At 50.8% G+C, this 13,903-nt stretch overlaps 1 protein-coding gene across 1 annotated transcript; it reads left to right on the top strand.

Annotated features, from left to right (window-relative positions):
* Positions 1 to 2,408: 2,408 nt before the first annotated feature.
* Positions 2,409 to 6,412, top strand: LOC100903194 (gastric triacylglycerol lipase). Its single transcript, XM_003748451.1, has 7 exons — positions 2,409 to 2,534; positions 4,460 to 4,746; positions 4,883 to 5,132; positions 5,250 to 5,429; positions 5,558 to 5,752; positions 5,928 to 6,081; positions 6,204 to 6,412. Exons 1-7 carry the CDS (start codon positions 2,409 to 2,411, stop codon positions 6,410 to 6,412), a joined length of 1,401 nt encoding a protein of 466 aa, XP_003748499.1.
* The last annotated feature ends 7,491 nt before the right edge of the window (positions 6,413 to 13,903 follow it).

Raw genomic sequence — 13,903 nt, 5'->3', positions numbered from 1 at the left:
AAGGATCGACTGCCCGACATCCCGTCGGGATCTGGAATTCCGTCCGAGTTCTCTCCGAGATCCGAGTACGGGGGAACTTACGCTAGAAATAGAATTTGGGTCTTATTCTAGGATGGAGATTGGGTCGCCGGGGAGCGGAGACGTCTCCATCGGGATCCCTCTCCGGAGATTTATCGAAGAACGAGTTCCTCTTCAAAATTCGAAGAATCCGACGACGAAGTCTATGGAGGTTTGATCATCAGCGGGGCTAATCTTGGAAAAGTCTAAAGGCTGTGATACCATACCCGACTGTATCTTCGAGAGCTTGTTCCACGCAGATCGGGTTCCGAAGGACGGAAATCGGCTCGGTATAGACGATGAGAGCATTTGTCCGTCCCCTTCGCGTTTTCCTCCAGCTGGCCGTGTCGTTGATAGACATTCATCATGCGGTAGTGTTTCCTTCAATACCATGTTATGGCGATACGTCGGCTTGACCTGCTTTCGCATGAAACAAAATTCTATATTTCAAATTCAAGCGCTCAGAAAATCGATCCCGTGACCTCCACCACGATGCGACCCGGGAAAACTATCCATTATCATTTCAAACTTCCAATATGGCTTGAATATGACTTTATATCCGGTAGCAGAGTCGTCGAGAATGGGAGCTCTGCCATGACCAGGACCAAGCATAATTTATAATGCTCTATATTTATCGACATTACGCGAGCAAACGGCTGTTTGAGTTGACCGCGAATCTTCCCTCTAGCGATGCCGATTCTGAGTGAGACCGGAGATTCGCTAGGCCTCTCCGACCTCGGGAACAAGATCTGAATTGTTTCACTTCCATGAAAACCCGCCGGATTCGTCGAACACGCCATCGCGAGATCACCACCACCGTCATGGCGATGCGCAGCTGCGATCTAGTTCTACATACATCTCAATGTTGAGATAAAATTCTAGCCCAGATTCATCGCCTGAACTAATTAGGACACCTATTGGAGCAATCGGCATGCCAGGCGCGATGGAAGGAAGAAGGATTCCGCGATAGGCGTAGCCTGGCTTTCTCTTATAATCCAAATCATACGTTCGGAGAATGAAGCTCGCCTGATCAGTTCTTCTCGGGAGAGCATCGTCCCGAAGCATCGTCTCAAACCGGGGTTCATCGCTTGCCGGATATTCAAAGACAGTTCACTTCATCTGTGCGTCGACAACCAGTGATGTCCATCGGAGCTCGGATTTGGTCGCGTTGGCTTTTTCAACGTCCCTGAATATCGGGGCCGGTCATAAGTTCGAGTGGGATCATTCCCGTATTCTGATTCTGTAGTACTTTTGCTTGATGAGTACTACCCTGTTGACCGAAACCACTTGACGGAATCCTCATCATGAATCTCTATCAGTCTATCAGATTTATCAGTGTAGGTCTTGCAGTCGTGCCATAATTGCAGTAAATTCAGGATCAATATTAGCTCCGAGAGTTTATTCGAGACCACTGGCATTATATATTGGTATTTGACTGATGCATGATAGCTATCCAGCGAAAATCGGAGAGAACGATGGATGATTCTGAGCAGTCATCCAGGGTTTTCCTCTTCAATCCGAGAACCTGAGGAGACTCCCCGCCGGAAGGATTCGACTTAATGAGTTCTAACCTGCATGGAATGGATTGAATATGAGCTACGGTAGCCGCCAGGAACCTCAGAAAATGTCCTATTCGCGAGTGCTCTCGACGATCCTTGTCTGGGACCCTCGACCTTCGGGATGTCATTGGAGAAGGACAACACCGGCCTAAGGATCGCATATCAGAGCGCGATTAGCTGTTAAAACGGATGTTCTCTAATCATCCATCCGATGAACCGACAGGCCTCTCAAATTACACGCGTTCAAGTTCTGATTCCGCATCTGTGTGTGATCGACTTCTGATATCCACATTGTTAACAAAACCCAATACATATCATAGCGATGAGGGTTGATGCCGATGCGCTGTCGCTGGATGAGTCGGTCGCGCATCTCCCGGAGACGGGTTTCGAGGAAGCGAGGGGGCCGCAACAAATTATTCGATCCTTCCTTCCCTTGACGAGCGAAACAAGCAATTGTACCGTTGGGGCTTCATTTCGAAATCAGTATGATACTCTTTCGTCCTCGCCCTCGGAAGTAGATTGGGATACCGACAGCTGGGGAAGACGTCCTAAAGTTCAGTCCGCCTGATACTGTTCGCGGATGCCGGCGTGGAAAGCTGTCGACCGCGTCTGACACCTGACTCAGAGCTCGTCGGAAACGTTCACTCTCCCAGCTAGATCATCGAGAGCAATCTCTGCTCCGAAGGTTTATCCGGGCAACATTTTCCCCCCTCCTCTGTCCTCGCAGGTCCTGCACGAAGGGGAGATCTTCAGGGATCAGACATCGTCGCCGACGAGCAGGGAGCTCTAGAGATGAATATCTACACATTTTCTTCGCTTCTCCTTTTCCTAGGAGTGAGCTTCGCGCAGCAGCTTCGCTATGAACCTCTGAGAAACAGGGGACGAGATGAAGATGCCAGCCTGTGGTCGCAGGGAACGGTGAGTGTGAAAAATCGGTAGATATTGTAGAAAACCGATCCCATTTTCGTCGTGAATACAGGGGATGCAGGCGGTAGAAGAAGGGCATGAACAAAAAGCAGCTACGCGCTACGCGAGTCGAAGTTCCTCATTTGTGAGACTTTTCGAGAACCAGGGATTCCCAGATAATTCTCATGGTACAAAATAAGCACACATCATGTGTGTGTGTTTATATATATGCACAGCCGGACCCAGCGGCGCGTTGCTTCCACATGGAATAGGTTGAGTGAAGTGAATGATGCGCATGATGATGAAAATATTGGTCTAATGATAGAGTGTTGATTTTTCGTCGTTGTTCCGTCCGTATCCGCGTCAAATTAACTGATTCTCCCGTCTACCTTCACCATGGTTTATGGTTCATGGTTCTATTGATCCATATGTTCCTGCGATACTATACAGTAGAAGCTCGTTACTGCGAACACGAAGGGACCGACGGAACTGGTTCGTTGTACCGAGTTTTCGCTGTAACGAATGCCGCTCAACGCTATCCCTATGGCGAGCTGGCCAAAGCATGAGAAATTCCTTGTTCGTTGTACCGAGAAATTCGCTGTAATGGGGGTCGTTATAACGAGCTTTTACTGTATCACAGGATCATATCCCTTCTATCTCAGGGGCGATTTCTCAGCAGATCGGTCGGGTCTCCTTCTCCGATCGCTCTAGTAGTTCCTTGGTATTTCGCAGCACTCCACGGTCCAGGAGCTCCTTGAGTCCCAATTTCTTACGGAGTTTCTCTTCATTGGGGTGATGTGGGGTGCATTCTAATAGCACGTGCTGGATACTTTCCTCCTCCATCCCACACAAACAGCAGCATGGGTGGATGTTTTGGAACTAACTGCGGTATTTTCGAATCGGTAGCATACCTGCTCTCGCTAGTGCGAGCTGGGTACTACCTCTTCTACTGTTATACGTGCCGACCGCGGTCAGTCCTCGTCTTTCTCTATACTTATGGTATATCTGAAGGCTTGGTTTCCGGGACATCCCTTCTCTCCATACCTTGTCCTGCGTTTCCCGGACTTTCAGTTTCACTTCCTTTTTGACAAGGAAGTTGCCTTCCCGTCTTTCCTGGCGTCCCTTTGCCCGTTCCTTCCACAGTCTCCCTCCCCGTCACTTTTCTCGTCTCCCGTTCCTTTCAGCTTTCGTATGAAAGTATCGACATCATGATTCAAGAGTTCCCGTTCGTATGTTCTCCCGTTCCTCATCCCGTCATTCTCCTGCTCCTTTTGCCACTCTGCTCCTTCTCCCATTCGTATGAGGACATAGATATGATGAAAATTATGATTCAATGACTGCTCGAGCCGTCCCCCCAGTCCGAACAAAACGACGACATTTGTTCGAAATGCGGGAAAAGCTCAGCATAAATTCCATCTTTCTTTTTTGACACTTTTTGGTATGCCTATATCCTCCTCCTCGATGTGATCTTGAAGCTGCACAAAATTGAGGAGAATTGGTTGAGCGGTTTGGGTGCGCATCGAGGAGAAACAAAGTCACAAAAACTTCGCTTTATACTTCCGGAATATCGCCGTGCGGGCGCCCCGCGCCAATCCTTATATTGCTGTATATACAGGCATTCATAGGAATCTCCATGTGAGAGACTTTGGCGCATTACTTCGGAGCAATATACTTCTGCGATCTGTGTTGCCGTTGGATCAGCTCGAGTTCGTCGCTGTTGAGAAACATACGCTTCTCGTGCGGCTTGTGTTTCTTCGGCTGAGCGATCTTCTCGATATCTTCGAATCCTCTCGCTTTGTAGCTGTCGCCGTCGCTGATTACCTCGAGAGATCTTTCACGATTTCGGCATGAAACGGAAGCCAATGAAGTCCCCTATCCCCCTATCTCGGGGGGATAGATGGTAATTCATTTTCTACCGGAATTCCCTATGATTTCAGGACACATATGTCCGTGCTCACGGTCTGAGCTTCGAGTGGCTTGAAGTACCGACGCAAGACGACGTCACGATCAGAGTTCATCACCTCTGGAACCCCAGAGTCAATGGAACCATGATCCCAGTGCTAATGGCTCATTCTCTCCTTGTGAGTGGCGATGTCTTCCTCCTGAATAAGCCGGAACAAAGCTTTGCAATGATCCTGGCAAACAACGGTTACGATGTATATATCATCAACTTCCGAGGTTCTTCGTATAGTCCGTTGACTAGAGATGAATTCGTGAACTCCACGTAAGCTACTAGACATCAAACATACAAATCTCGAAGGATGACGTCAAGAGAAAATCCATGTGATTGCAATCGTCAGAAGTCTTTCGAAAGGATTGCCATTGAACGCTCCCCCCCTCGGTTCTGGCCTCCATTCCAGTCTGGACGACAACATATTCAAAGACTTTCCCGCAACGATCGATTTCGTACTGCAAAGGACAAACCAGGAAACTCTCAATATAGTCGCCTATTCGAAAGGCGCATATGTTTCTCTCGGACTCCTCGCCAACAAGCCCGAGTACAACCAGAAAGTTCGACTTCTCATCCTCATGTGCCCTGTGACTGCGATCACAAAACCGGTCGCCCTCATTAGCAGCCTGATGGGCGTATTGGAAGTCGCCATCAAGACTGTGAGTAAATCCGGTAGCGGCGTTCCTCGTTCGTCACAAGGGAACAGTGGAGATCCTCCATCACGTTGGTACACAATGATTCCTTCCTTGAAAGGACCCTCCCATTCCTCTTTCCAGTTCGGAATTCCGCTCTCAGACATTGTAGACTCAAATTTTTACTTCGGAATTTTCCGCTTACCCGGAGTACCCCGTGCCATCGACCTTCTCGGTCACCTTTTGCCTATTGGGACCCGGTGCGTTTACAACGCTCTGTTGACAGGGACCATAGACTGCATCAGCCCCCTCAACTTCGACATCGTGAGTCACGATCCTTCACTACTTTTTTGCTCCCAGTGAACGTGATCTATCACTTTTCTGACTGATTCTGGCTGGCCCGATCGGTAGCTCACCTATGTATCCCAGAGTTTTTACATCGTATTTTTCAGGACCTAATTGAGAAAGTCTTCATTCGCGGCGTTCCCGATGGCGTTAAAACGCGTGAATTGATTCAATTCACTCAAAACTCTCGAAGCGAGCAGTTCCAATCGTATTCGCCATCTTGGTACGATAGGAGTCTCGGAAATATTCTTGGCAGCGTTCCAGAGGCCCTGGCCCATGTGGTGTATGTCCGAGAAAATCTGGTAAGCGCTCAGTGAGTTTTTCCAATTTCGAACTTCTCTTAGCCCACCCGAAGAGGATCGGAATGTCTGCTTGTCCATTCCGAAAAGAATCCCCCGTGTCCTGTGAGCGCTTCAGCCGACAGATCTCGTTCTACGTATTCGATGAAAGGACATGAAACGGCTTATGTTCTCGCAGGATAATGTGGAGGAGTACGACTTGAGCGCTGTGACAGCCCCGGTGGCCATACTCCAAGCGAATCACGAGGTATTCAGCCAACCGCAGGATTACCGAAGAATCCGGAACTCACTCTGCTCGAACATCATCGGGGGGCGGCTCAATCCTGATAAATGTACGAGGCACCTAATGTATCCATTGCTACGGGATACGGGAGATGTCTTCCTGAGTTTCATCGGGCAGAATATCCAATGAGATTCCAGGAGCAGCTTACAGTCCGAGTTCATTTATTTTTAGACGTGTTCGCGGTCACCGATCCGAATTTCGCACACACGGACCCCACGGTCGGTACACGCAGCGATGAAGTTTACGGCAACGCCTTCTACATGATAATGCGCGAGAACGACTTGTCGCTCGACAGTTCCCAGGGGGACGTCCTTGGTTACTTGGACCCTGATTTCAGTCATCTCGCCTCTCAGACTTGCGAATCTTCCCCAGCTTCATGATTGTCGCACAGTAGTGTACTCGACTTAGTAAAATGAGATTTAGTGGAAATTTCGATTGAAGGATTCGCTGTCCTAGTCCCGAACGTCGGTAGCACAACAATGAACACTTGGGATCCCACTGGCAATCGTGAAGTTCAGGTCGGCAGCGTATGAATTGTAAGCACGCTGGTGGCACTGAGCGATAAACGGTGACGACAAGAAAGCCGCTTCGAAGAACCAGACCCGAGGAATCAGTATGTCATAGGATTCCGGTGAGATTGATCTAAGAGGACGCAGAATTCCGTGGTCACAATGGAAGACTCCCGCAGCTAAAATTGAAGCATTCGGAATTTCGAGACCGATCCCATCGGAATCCGTCCCCCGTCCAGATCCTATAGAACTTCACACGATGCGCGTATAATTTCTGTACCTGACCGGAGAAGCAGCACCCCGAGCGTCACCAATGGAAGCCGGAATGAGCCCCCCCGCCGATCAGCGCATAGCCGTCGCTCTGGGCCGCCCACGAAGCTCTCGGAAGAGGCGCTGCGGGCGTAGAGGAGACCATCTTGCGTCAATGAAATCATTTTTTGCGTTGCCGGGTAGATCGATGTTGATCGATGAGATACAACGACGAATGAGCGATGCAGTCCTCCGTCCGACTCGGAATCCTTCTCCGCTCTTCTTTCTTCTTGTCCGCGAAGTTCCTCGTGATTCGCGGGTCGCTGCTGTGCGAGAACGTGACTCAAGGCTCAAGAAGAAAAAACCGTGGCACTCGGAAGAGGCCAGGTCCGACGAGTTAGGCGGGTGGGGCAGCATCTCTCATCGAAGCTCGTCCAAGTCCCTTCCTCCGATGACTGTAGGTGACTGATGCCATGTTTGCCGTTTCTGTACCAAAGCTCGGGTCATCCCGATCATTTGCGCCTGGTATCATCACGGATCATTTGCCTTGACGGTTCTGCTCGGTTCGAGGAGTTCGTAGACTACCAATTCCCTCTGGTCCCGAAAAACACACAACGTAGTTTCCGCTAGTACTGACAGGGCTCCGTAGTTGGGATGGATGGCTAACCCACACCGCTCGGCGCTTAAGATTCTCGGAGTATATCCATTTTCCATCTCATTTGACAACCCGATACTATATCGATTCTTGTAGGCTCCTAGCGATCAGCAGTTCGCCTGTGGCTCTCGTCCTTCTTGCTGTCGTTCCTCCAGCTTATTAGGAAGACCTCTGTCTCACGACTCTCCCCGAAGCCTCGAGGCGTAGAGGAGCGGCTTCACGAGTCACTCCAAGCTGTTCTGCGAGCTCATTCTGACTTTGGCTAGGGTCAAGGAAGTCAACGGTAACGTTCCCGCAATGAGCAGATGATTCCGTCGGAAGCAGCGCTCTTCACGACAAAAGTCTGGAAGTTATCGATTCGATAAAGACTCCACTTGCTTCGAGGCAATCTGACCGAGATCTCAAAAGCTCTTCCGCAAATAATTTATTAGTGCCTCACTTCAATGCTATGACTTCGCCCTTCGGATGGATCGTTGACAGAATCAAGGGCTCGCCGCACCATGCCTGAAGACAAACCCTCTGGTCAGCTCAGAAGTCTAGCTGTGAGGATGCAACCCCGGGTACAAGTCCACGCCGACGAGGTTCACTTCCGGTAGGTTGCGTCAAAAAACGCGTCATTTCGAAAGCTTTCATCCACCGCCCAGGCTACCGTAGTTCGATAATGGCCAAGTCGGAATGTGTTCCCGCAGGGAAGGACCTAGAGTTTCGGAGTGAGCTTTGGGAGTGCTCCGAGGGAATCGGGGACATCAGATCAGGCGATTCGGCCAGAAACCTCAGAGTACCTGAGTACTGATCAAGCATCAGCGGGGAAACCTCTCCACCGACGCATGCTCGCAGACAATGTGAGCCCATTCACGTTTCCTGGAGCGAAAACTCGGGACAGGGGTCAGAATCCCAGAAGACACCGAGCTGTCGGAGGGCGGTGGAATCTCGAAGAGTCTTCCCCCGTAGAAATACTAAGTCGAAGACTTCGCATGCCGTCGATTGTACGAATGGAACCCCGCCGGTCCTCTTGCCGGGGCCGGGATTCACGATTCTCCGAAAATCCGAAAACCGCTGAGTCCTCAAGATGCTCTGTGTGGTAGGGCGCTGTTCGGAACCAAGCTTTGCATCTCGTGGAGACTGGAGTTGGGGGAAGCTTCTCGATTTTCCCTCAGGCGCTGTCTGGATTCAGGGAGGAACGCTTCGAATGAGGGTTCTACAAGCTTGTCGCGGCTTGGGACTGCCAGGACGTTCAGGACGCAACGATCCTCGAGGTCTGTCGTCGCGTCGCTCACGACCGCGGCGGACCGGGACCCTCCGAGGAGTTTTTTCAAGTCTCTGACGTGGACGCTGAAGGCTTCCGAAAAATATTTGCGGCGGAGATTGAAGCAGAATCGCTCCTCGGTTCTGAGCAAACTCGCCCTGACCACCCGAGGTCCTCCGATTTTAGGGCAGGGAAATAACCTTTATAAGACTGAGTCGGGCTCGACAAATCATTATTGACGAAAAAAAAGTGCGACTCAGCGGGCTCCACGAAATATTTGTCGTTAATACGTTCGCGGATACCATCGCGGGTATCGTACGCGCGATGGAAACCCAGCTTCAGTCGAAGTCCATTGACGGCTGGTCAACGCATAAATACCACGCAATGTGAAATCGGCCGCGAGAGTGGAATTCGGCTTTCTAATGTAAGATCGCGATTAATAAACTCCGGGGAGTTTCAGGAGCTGAACTCATGAGAGGAGCCGACTATCTTCTGCTCCACTACCGCTTGAATTTATGTTCAAGCTTGGACGACGACATCATCAAGGATCCACCGACCATAATCGATTTCGGTCCGGACAGAACGAATCAACCGATATGATCGGCTCGTTCGAGAGGCCTGTATGTTTCTCGTAGACTCCTGGCATGAGAGCCGGAATACAACAGAGAGATTCGACGTCTCCTTCCCAGCACTCCCGTCACTGCAATAAAAAATCCGCCTCTCACCTTGAGATCATTAATATACTTAGGTGAAGGCGTTTTTGAAGACCAATAATATGAGAGGTTCTCATGATGGGGATGCTTTTCCATAGGATTTCGATTCGATTCGCGTCGGTGCCGATCTGGCGATGGCCTCTAACTTAGAAACCGGTTCATCCCTTTTCAACTTCAGGAATGCGTTTGCGGATGCCTCGGACAAGAGCGATTCTGCGGATGCTTTCAACATAGCCGGATTGGCCTTTTTCCTCGATTTCCTGTACAATGTCGGTTCGATCGCAGCGTTGTGTGTTCACGGTTCGAAACAGCGCCTTGGCAGGCACAATGGATTGTATGAGCCGCACCAAGCTCAGCTTCGTGAGCTCAACTCGGATCTCACCTGTCGCATGGCTTCAAGTCGAATATGTATTTGGACGAAGAAAGCACCGTATCTCTTAGTCCTACATTGCGTCTCTCAGGATATCGAAAGGAGCTGGCGCCGTGAACACGGTAGAGTTATTTCAACACACCCAGAACTTTTTGAGTGGCGAATTCGAATAACTTTCGCCGTCTTGGTTTCACGGCTCATTTATGCAATTCTCCTCTAGCATTCCCGGAGCATGATCTGAATCAGACATCGAGAACTCTAGAGCGCGGTCTTCCGAAACGAGCCCAGCTCATTTTTAAACCGTCAATAAAATTCGGTGAATTCCGGAGGGAATGAAAAAGAACGCGAGTGAGGAAGTTCATGCATCCCATAACACCGGATACAGTCAGACCTGGCGACCTCGATTAAAATATTTTTTATTTATTCTTCATCGAAGCCCGCTTGTTTCAGCTCTTGCTCCTATCGAGTTCACTCCCATCCTTTCGGTGTGATCAATCCTATGAAGCTCCCCGGATAACATAGCCTCCGTCCCGACATACCGTGCAAGCTCCGAGTGTACGCTCTATGAAGTGCATAAGCCTCCTCCTCGGCTCCCTCCTGAGGTCCCCCCTCTGCTCCCCTCTCTGCTCCCTCCGCCGCTCCTCCCTCTGCTTCCTCCTCTGATCCTCCCTCGATCCCCCCCTCAGCTCCCTCCTCAATTCCTCCCTCAGCTCCCTGCTCGCGATTCCTCTCCATAGCAGGCTCCTCGGCTTTCCATGCCGCTGCGGGCCTTTCGGGTCCTCGAGGGAACGAATCTGGCTCGAAAGTGAACACTGAGCCTAAAGAGTTGCGTGTCGACTTCAGAACCACTGCATCGGGGCTATCTATCCTCAAGGGACCGTTGACGAAATGCGTATGCAGAACCTCGAGCCTCGGGAGGGCATCATCGATCGCTGTTGGTATATGTGAGCAAGGGCCGAGACCGATGCACACTTCCCTCAAGTTCCGACCGTAGCGAAGTTTATCGAAGATGCTTATATTGCGCGAGCAATCCTCAAGCTCGAAGCGTTCGCAGGAGATAGACAGATACTTCAAATTCCTACACTCCTGGAGGAATTCATCCCATTCTTCGGCCCAAGTCCCGCGGTTCAGAATCAATCGCATCGTGTGCACGTTCGTATTGACCAGCTCAGTGAGGACGCAATTCGTCAATGCGACGTGGTCTAGGGTTAGCTCCTCCAAATTTTCCAAGTACCCCAAGCATGGAGTCCTGGAGACGGATAGAGTCCGTATTTTCTGTTTACACTGGTGACATCGCGTCCGACGCCTCGAATCCCTCCGATTCAGGGCAAAGTGGAAGCCTTGGATGAACAAGCGCCTCAGTTTCCATCGCGGGAACATCTCTTCTAGCGCCTCGGGCAGCTGAACGTCGATCTCAAGAGGCGGAGGAATCAGCAGGCAGACAGAGATGGCTAAGGCTTCCAATGATCCGCACGATTCGAAAAAGCTCCGACGTTCATGCGGTGGAATGAAGTCGTGGCAGTCGACAACATCCAGTTCTACGAGCGTCGAAATTCTTGACTGTATCGTCTGCGTGAGGTACCGAGGGAGCTCCGTCCCGCTTGTCCGGTTCATTGTGAGCCGGACGCCACGAGCGTTAGGGGCGAGGGCCTGCAGTGAATCGTTGAGATCCGCAGCTCGCTCGAAGAAAATGTGGTTCACCTGGCTGAGCAAGCTATCATCGGGATCAACCGGCGATTCCCCGTTGATTCTGCCCTTCTCGAACACATAGCACTCTCTCGGCGTAGCGATCCATTCAGGGATTCTTGGATCGCCGTTCCTCGCAAATACCTTCTCCAGACACTGCCGATGGAATCTCGAACAGTCTGACATGCTGGTCGAGAGCACGACCGTGTGCAGGGTCAGCCACCGCTCCGGTCGCAGCCCAATTGCCGGATGTGGGTCGCGATCTGTGAGCTTCTCGGGTCCGATCACGTTGATGAACGCGCACTCGAGAGCTTCGCACCTGTTCAATACATCAAAAAGGGGTTCCAGGGTCCATGTTTCGGGGCGGACCTCGACGTTGACTTTCGAGATGGTCGGAAAGACCCGACTGTCTTCCCGCTCGTAATATTCCCGATAAGCCTCTGGATCAAGCTCTGGGCCAGGCGCCTCACCACTGGGTGGCACGACAGCGAAACTCAGGGTCTTCAACCGTTTCAAGCTTTCGAGAAGGATCCTCAAATCTCCATGAGGAATGTTGACGTTGAGGAGGTTGAGCTCGAGAAGATTCGGACACTTCTGCACGGACAGGCGGACGTGGTGCAGGCTTGGATAGCAGTACGATAGGTCGAGCGTTTCCAAGAGAGCTCCCTTCATCGACAAAAAGAGCCGGACGGGCCTCGTGAAATTCTTTATCTTTTTTTCTGTATGTCGAAGTATCGTCCAACCAAGGTGAAGAATCGTTTGTGCAGGATCGATATGAACAGTAAAGCATCGCTGTCCAACTCGTTGAAAATCGCATAGAGCACATCATCTGGGAGCTCGATGAGCTCGGTGCTGTTGAGGAGGGAACGAGCATCAGTATCACGGGTGTCGGACCGATATATCTTAGCTCGTCCAGTTGTAATCCGTCGTCCTTGCAAGCTCCCACCTGAACGACGATGGCTTGGGTTCCTCCATCGTATCGATTGAGTTCTTCGTAAATTTATTATTCCAAACAAAGGTATCGACAAGCCGCGGCTCGGAACTGGATTGGTCCTGAAGTCGATGGAGAAACGAGGAGCGTTCCGAACTTAATGTCCTGTTGATCAAAACGGGGACGGAATGGAGTTATGCATGAATGCTGTACTTTTCGATGGGAAAAAATATGGGACTGATGCTTCGATGATGACTGAGTCGAGTCCGACCGCGGCAAGTTCAGGTTGGAGGGAAGCTCGGTCCAGTCATCGGCTCTCCCATCTAGGACAAAATCCTCTCCGTGAAGAGAGAACCAGATCAGAGTCGAAGGTTTGGATCGCGTTATGAATGAGCCGACCCTGACTCAGCGTAAGTAATCGTTTATAGGCTCGCGGTTATCAAATTACTGCGACTATCTCATGCAATTCCGCCTTTCGGAAGATCCTTCACTGATATATGTAGATCGCCAGAGCCCATGAATCGAGCCAAGGATCGTGAGCTTCCTCGGTGATAGCATCCCCCAGAGCCGGTTTTCGGATCGAAGGACACGTTCCGCCCCCTTTCTTTCCCCCCCTTCGCTCAAGATCCCAATACCCGCTTGAGTTCCGATAACAGAGACTGTTATTGAGCGCTCGAGTCGACTGCGGGCATTCCGAATGCCGATGCGTTTCCCAAATAGTTTTGAATGATCGATATTTCTATTTCTTCTAGCTTGGAATTCGGGAGAGTTTTCTTTTCAGAGAGAAATCTGAGACAGAATACTTGCAAAAGACGACCGGTGCTCCGATCAGAGAAGGCCAAGGAGCCTTGAGAGCGGGAGATATCCTCGAGAAATAAAGGAATTACCTGCAATAACCTCACAAGCCGACCAAAGCTCTGTGTGCACTCTTCGAATATCTAATCGCGCCGCATACTGCGTCAGCTGCCCGTGTCTCTCCGACGACTCTCGATTTTTCTCTCCGCCTTGGATTCCGAAACGGCGCGCGCTTCGAACTTACCGGGCCTTGATGAGCTGGCATCTGATCCTGTACAAGCCCGAAAGTGCTCGTCGGAAAGTCGGCCAGCTCCCAAACCTACGGATGTCATCTCCGTAGGCAGGTTGTCCTCAAGGATGAATCCATCCCCCGACTTTTCGCTCCATCCTGGGAGGCAACGGAATCTGCTCGGAACTTTTCAACAGATGCCATCGGAGGGGCAATAATTATCGATCGGCTCAACATCAGAGGGATCACCATTCGGCAACCTTGATGTTTGCAGCTTTTCCTATCGCGAGAGTGGGAAAAGATTTCCTGAGAGCTCTCGATCTCAGCGAATGTAGAGAGATGCCGGTGATCTCCTTCTCGACCGAAGTATATTGACGCGGGTCCTACAAGTCGCTCCGGGTGGCATCGAGTCATTCGCGATCTCGATGCGTGATGGGAGGTGGGAGGACCTTACCGTCACACAGATTTCGAACGTTCACGTGTGAATT

Source organism: Galendromus occidentalis, unplaced genomic scaffold (genome assembly GCF_000255335.2).
Source record: "Galendromus occidentalis unplaced genomic scaffold, Mocc_1.1 scf7180000077532, whole genome shotgun sequence".
NCBI classification, from domain to species: Eukaryota; Metazoa; Arthropoda; class Arachnida; order Mesostigmata; family Phytoseiidae; genus Galendromus; species Galendromus occidentalis.
This window is presented reverse-complemented; position numbering and strand designations above follow the sequence as displayed.

What these genes read in the sequence shown, in the direction of transcription:
- LOC100903194 (XM_003748451.1), top strand. Translation starts at nt 2,409, where the DNA reads ATGAATATCTACACATTTTCTTCGCTTCTCCTTTTCCTAGGAGTGAGC. An exon ending in GCCTGTGGTCGCAGGGAACG is followed by an intron (nt 2,535 to 4,459) that starts GTGAGTGTGAAA and finishes CTATGATTTCAG; the next exon opens with GACACATATGTCCGTGCTCA. An exon ending in GATGAATTCGTGAACTCCAC is followed by an intron (nt 4,747 to 4,882) that starts GTAAGCTACTAG and finishes CCTCCATTCCAG; the next exon opens with TCTGGACGACAACATATTCA.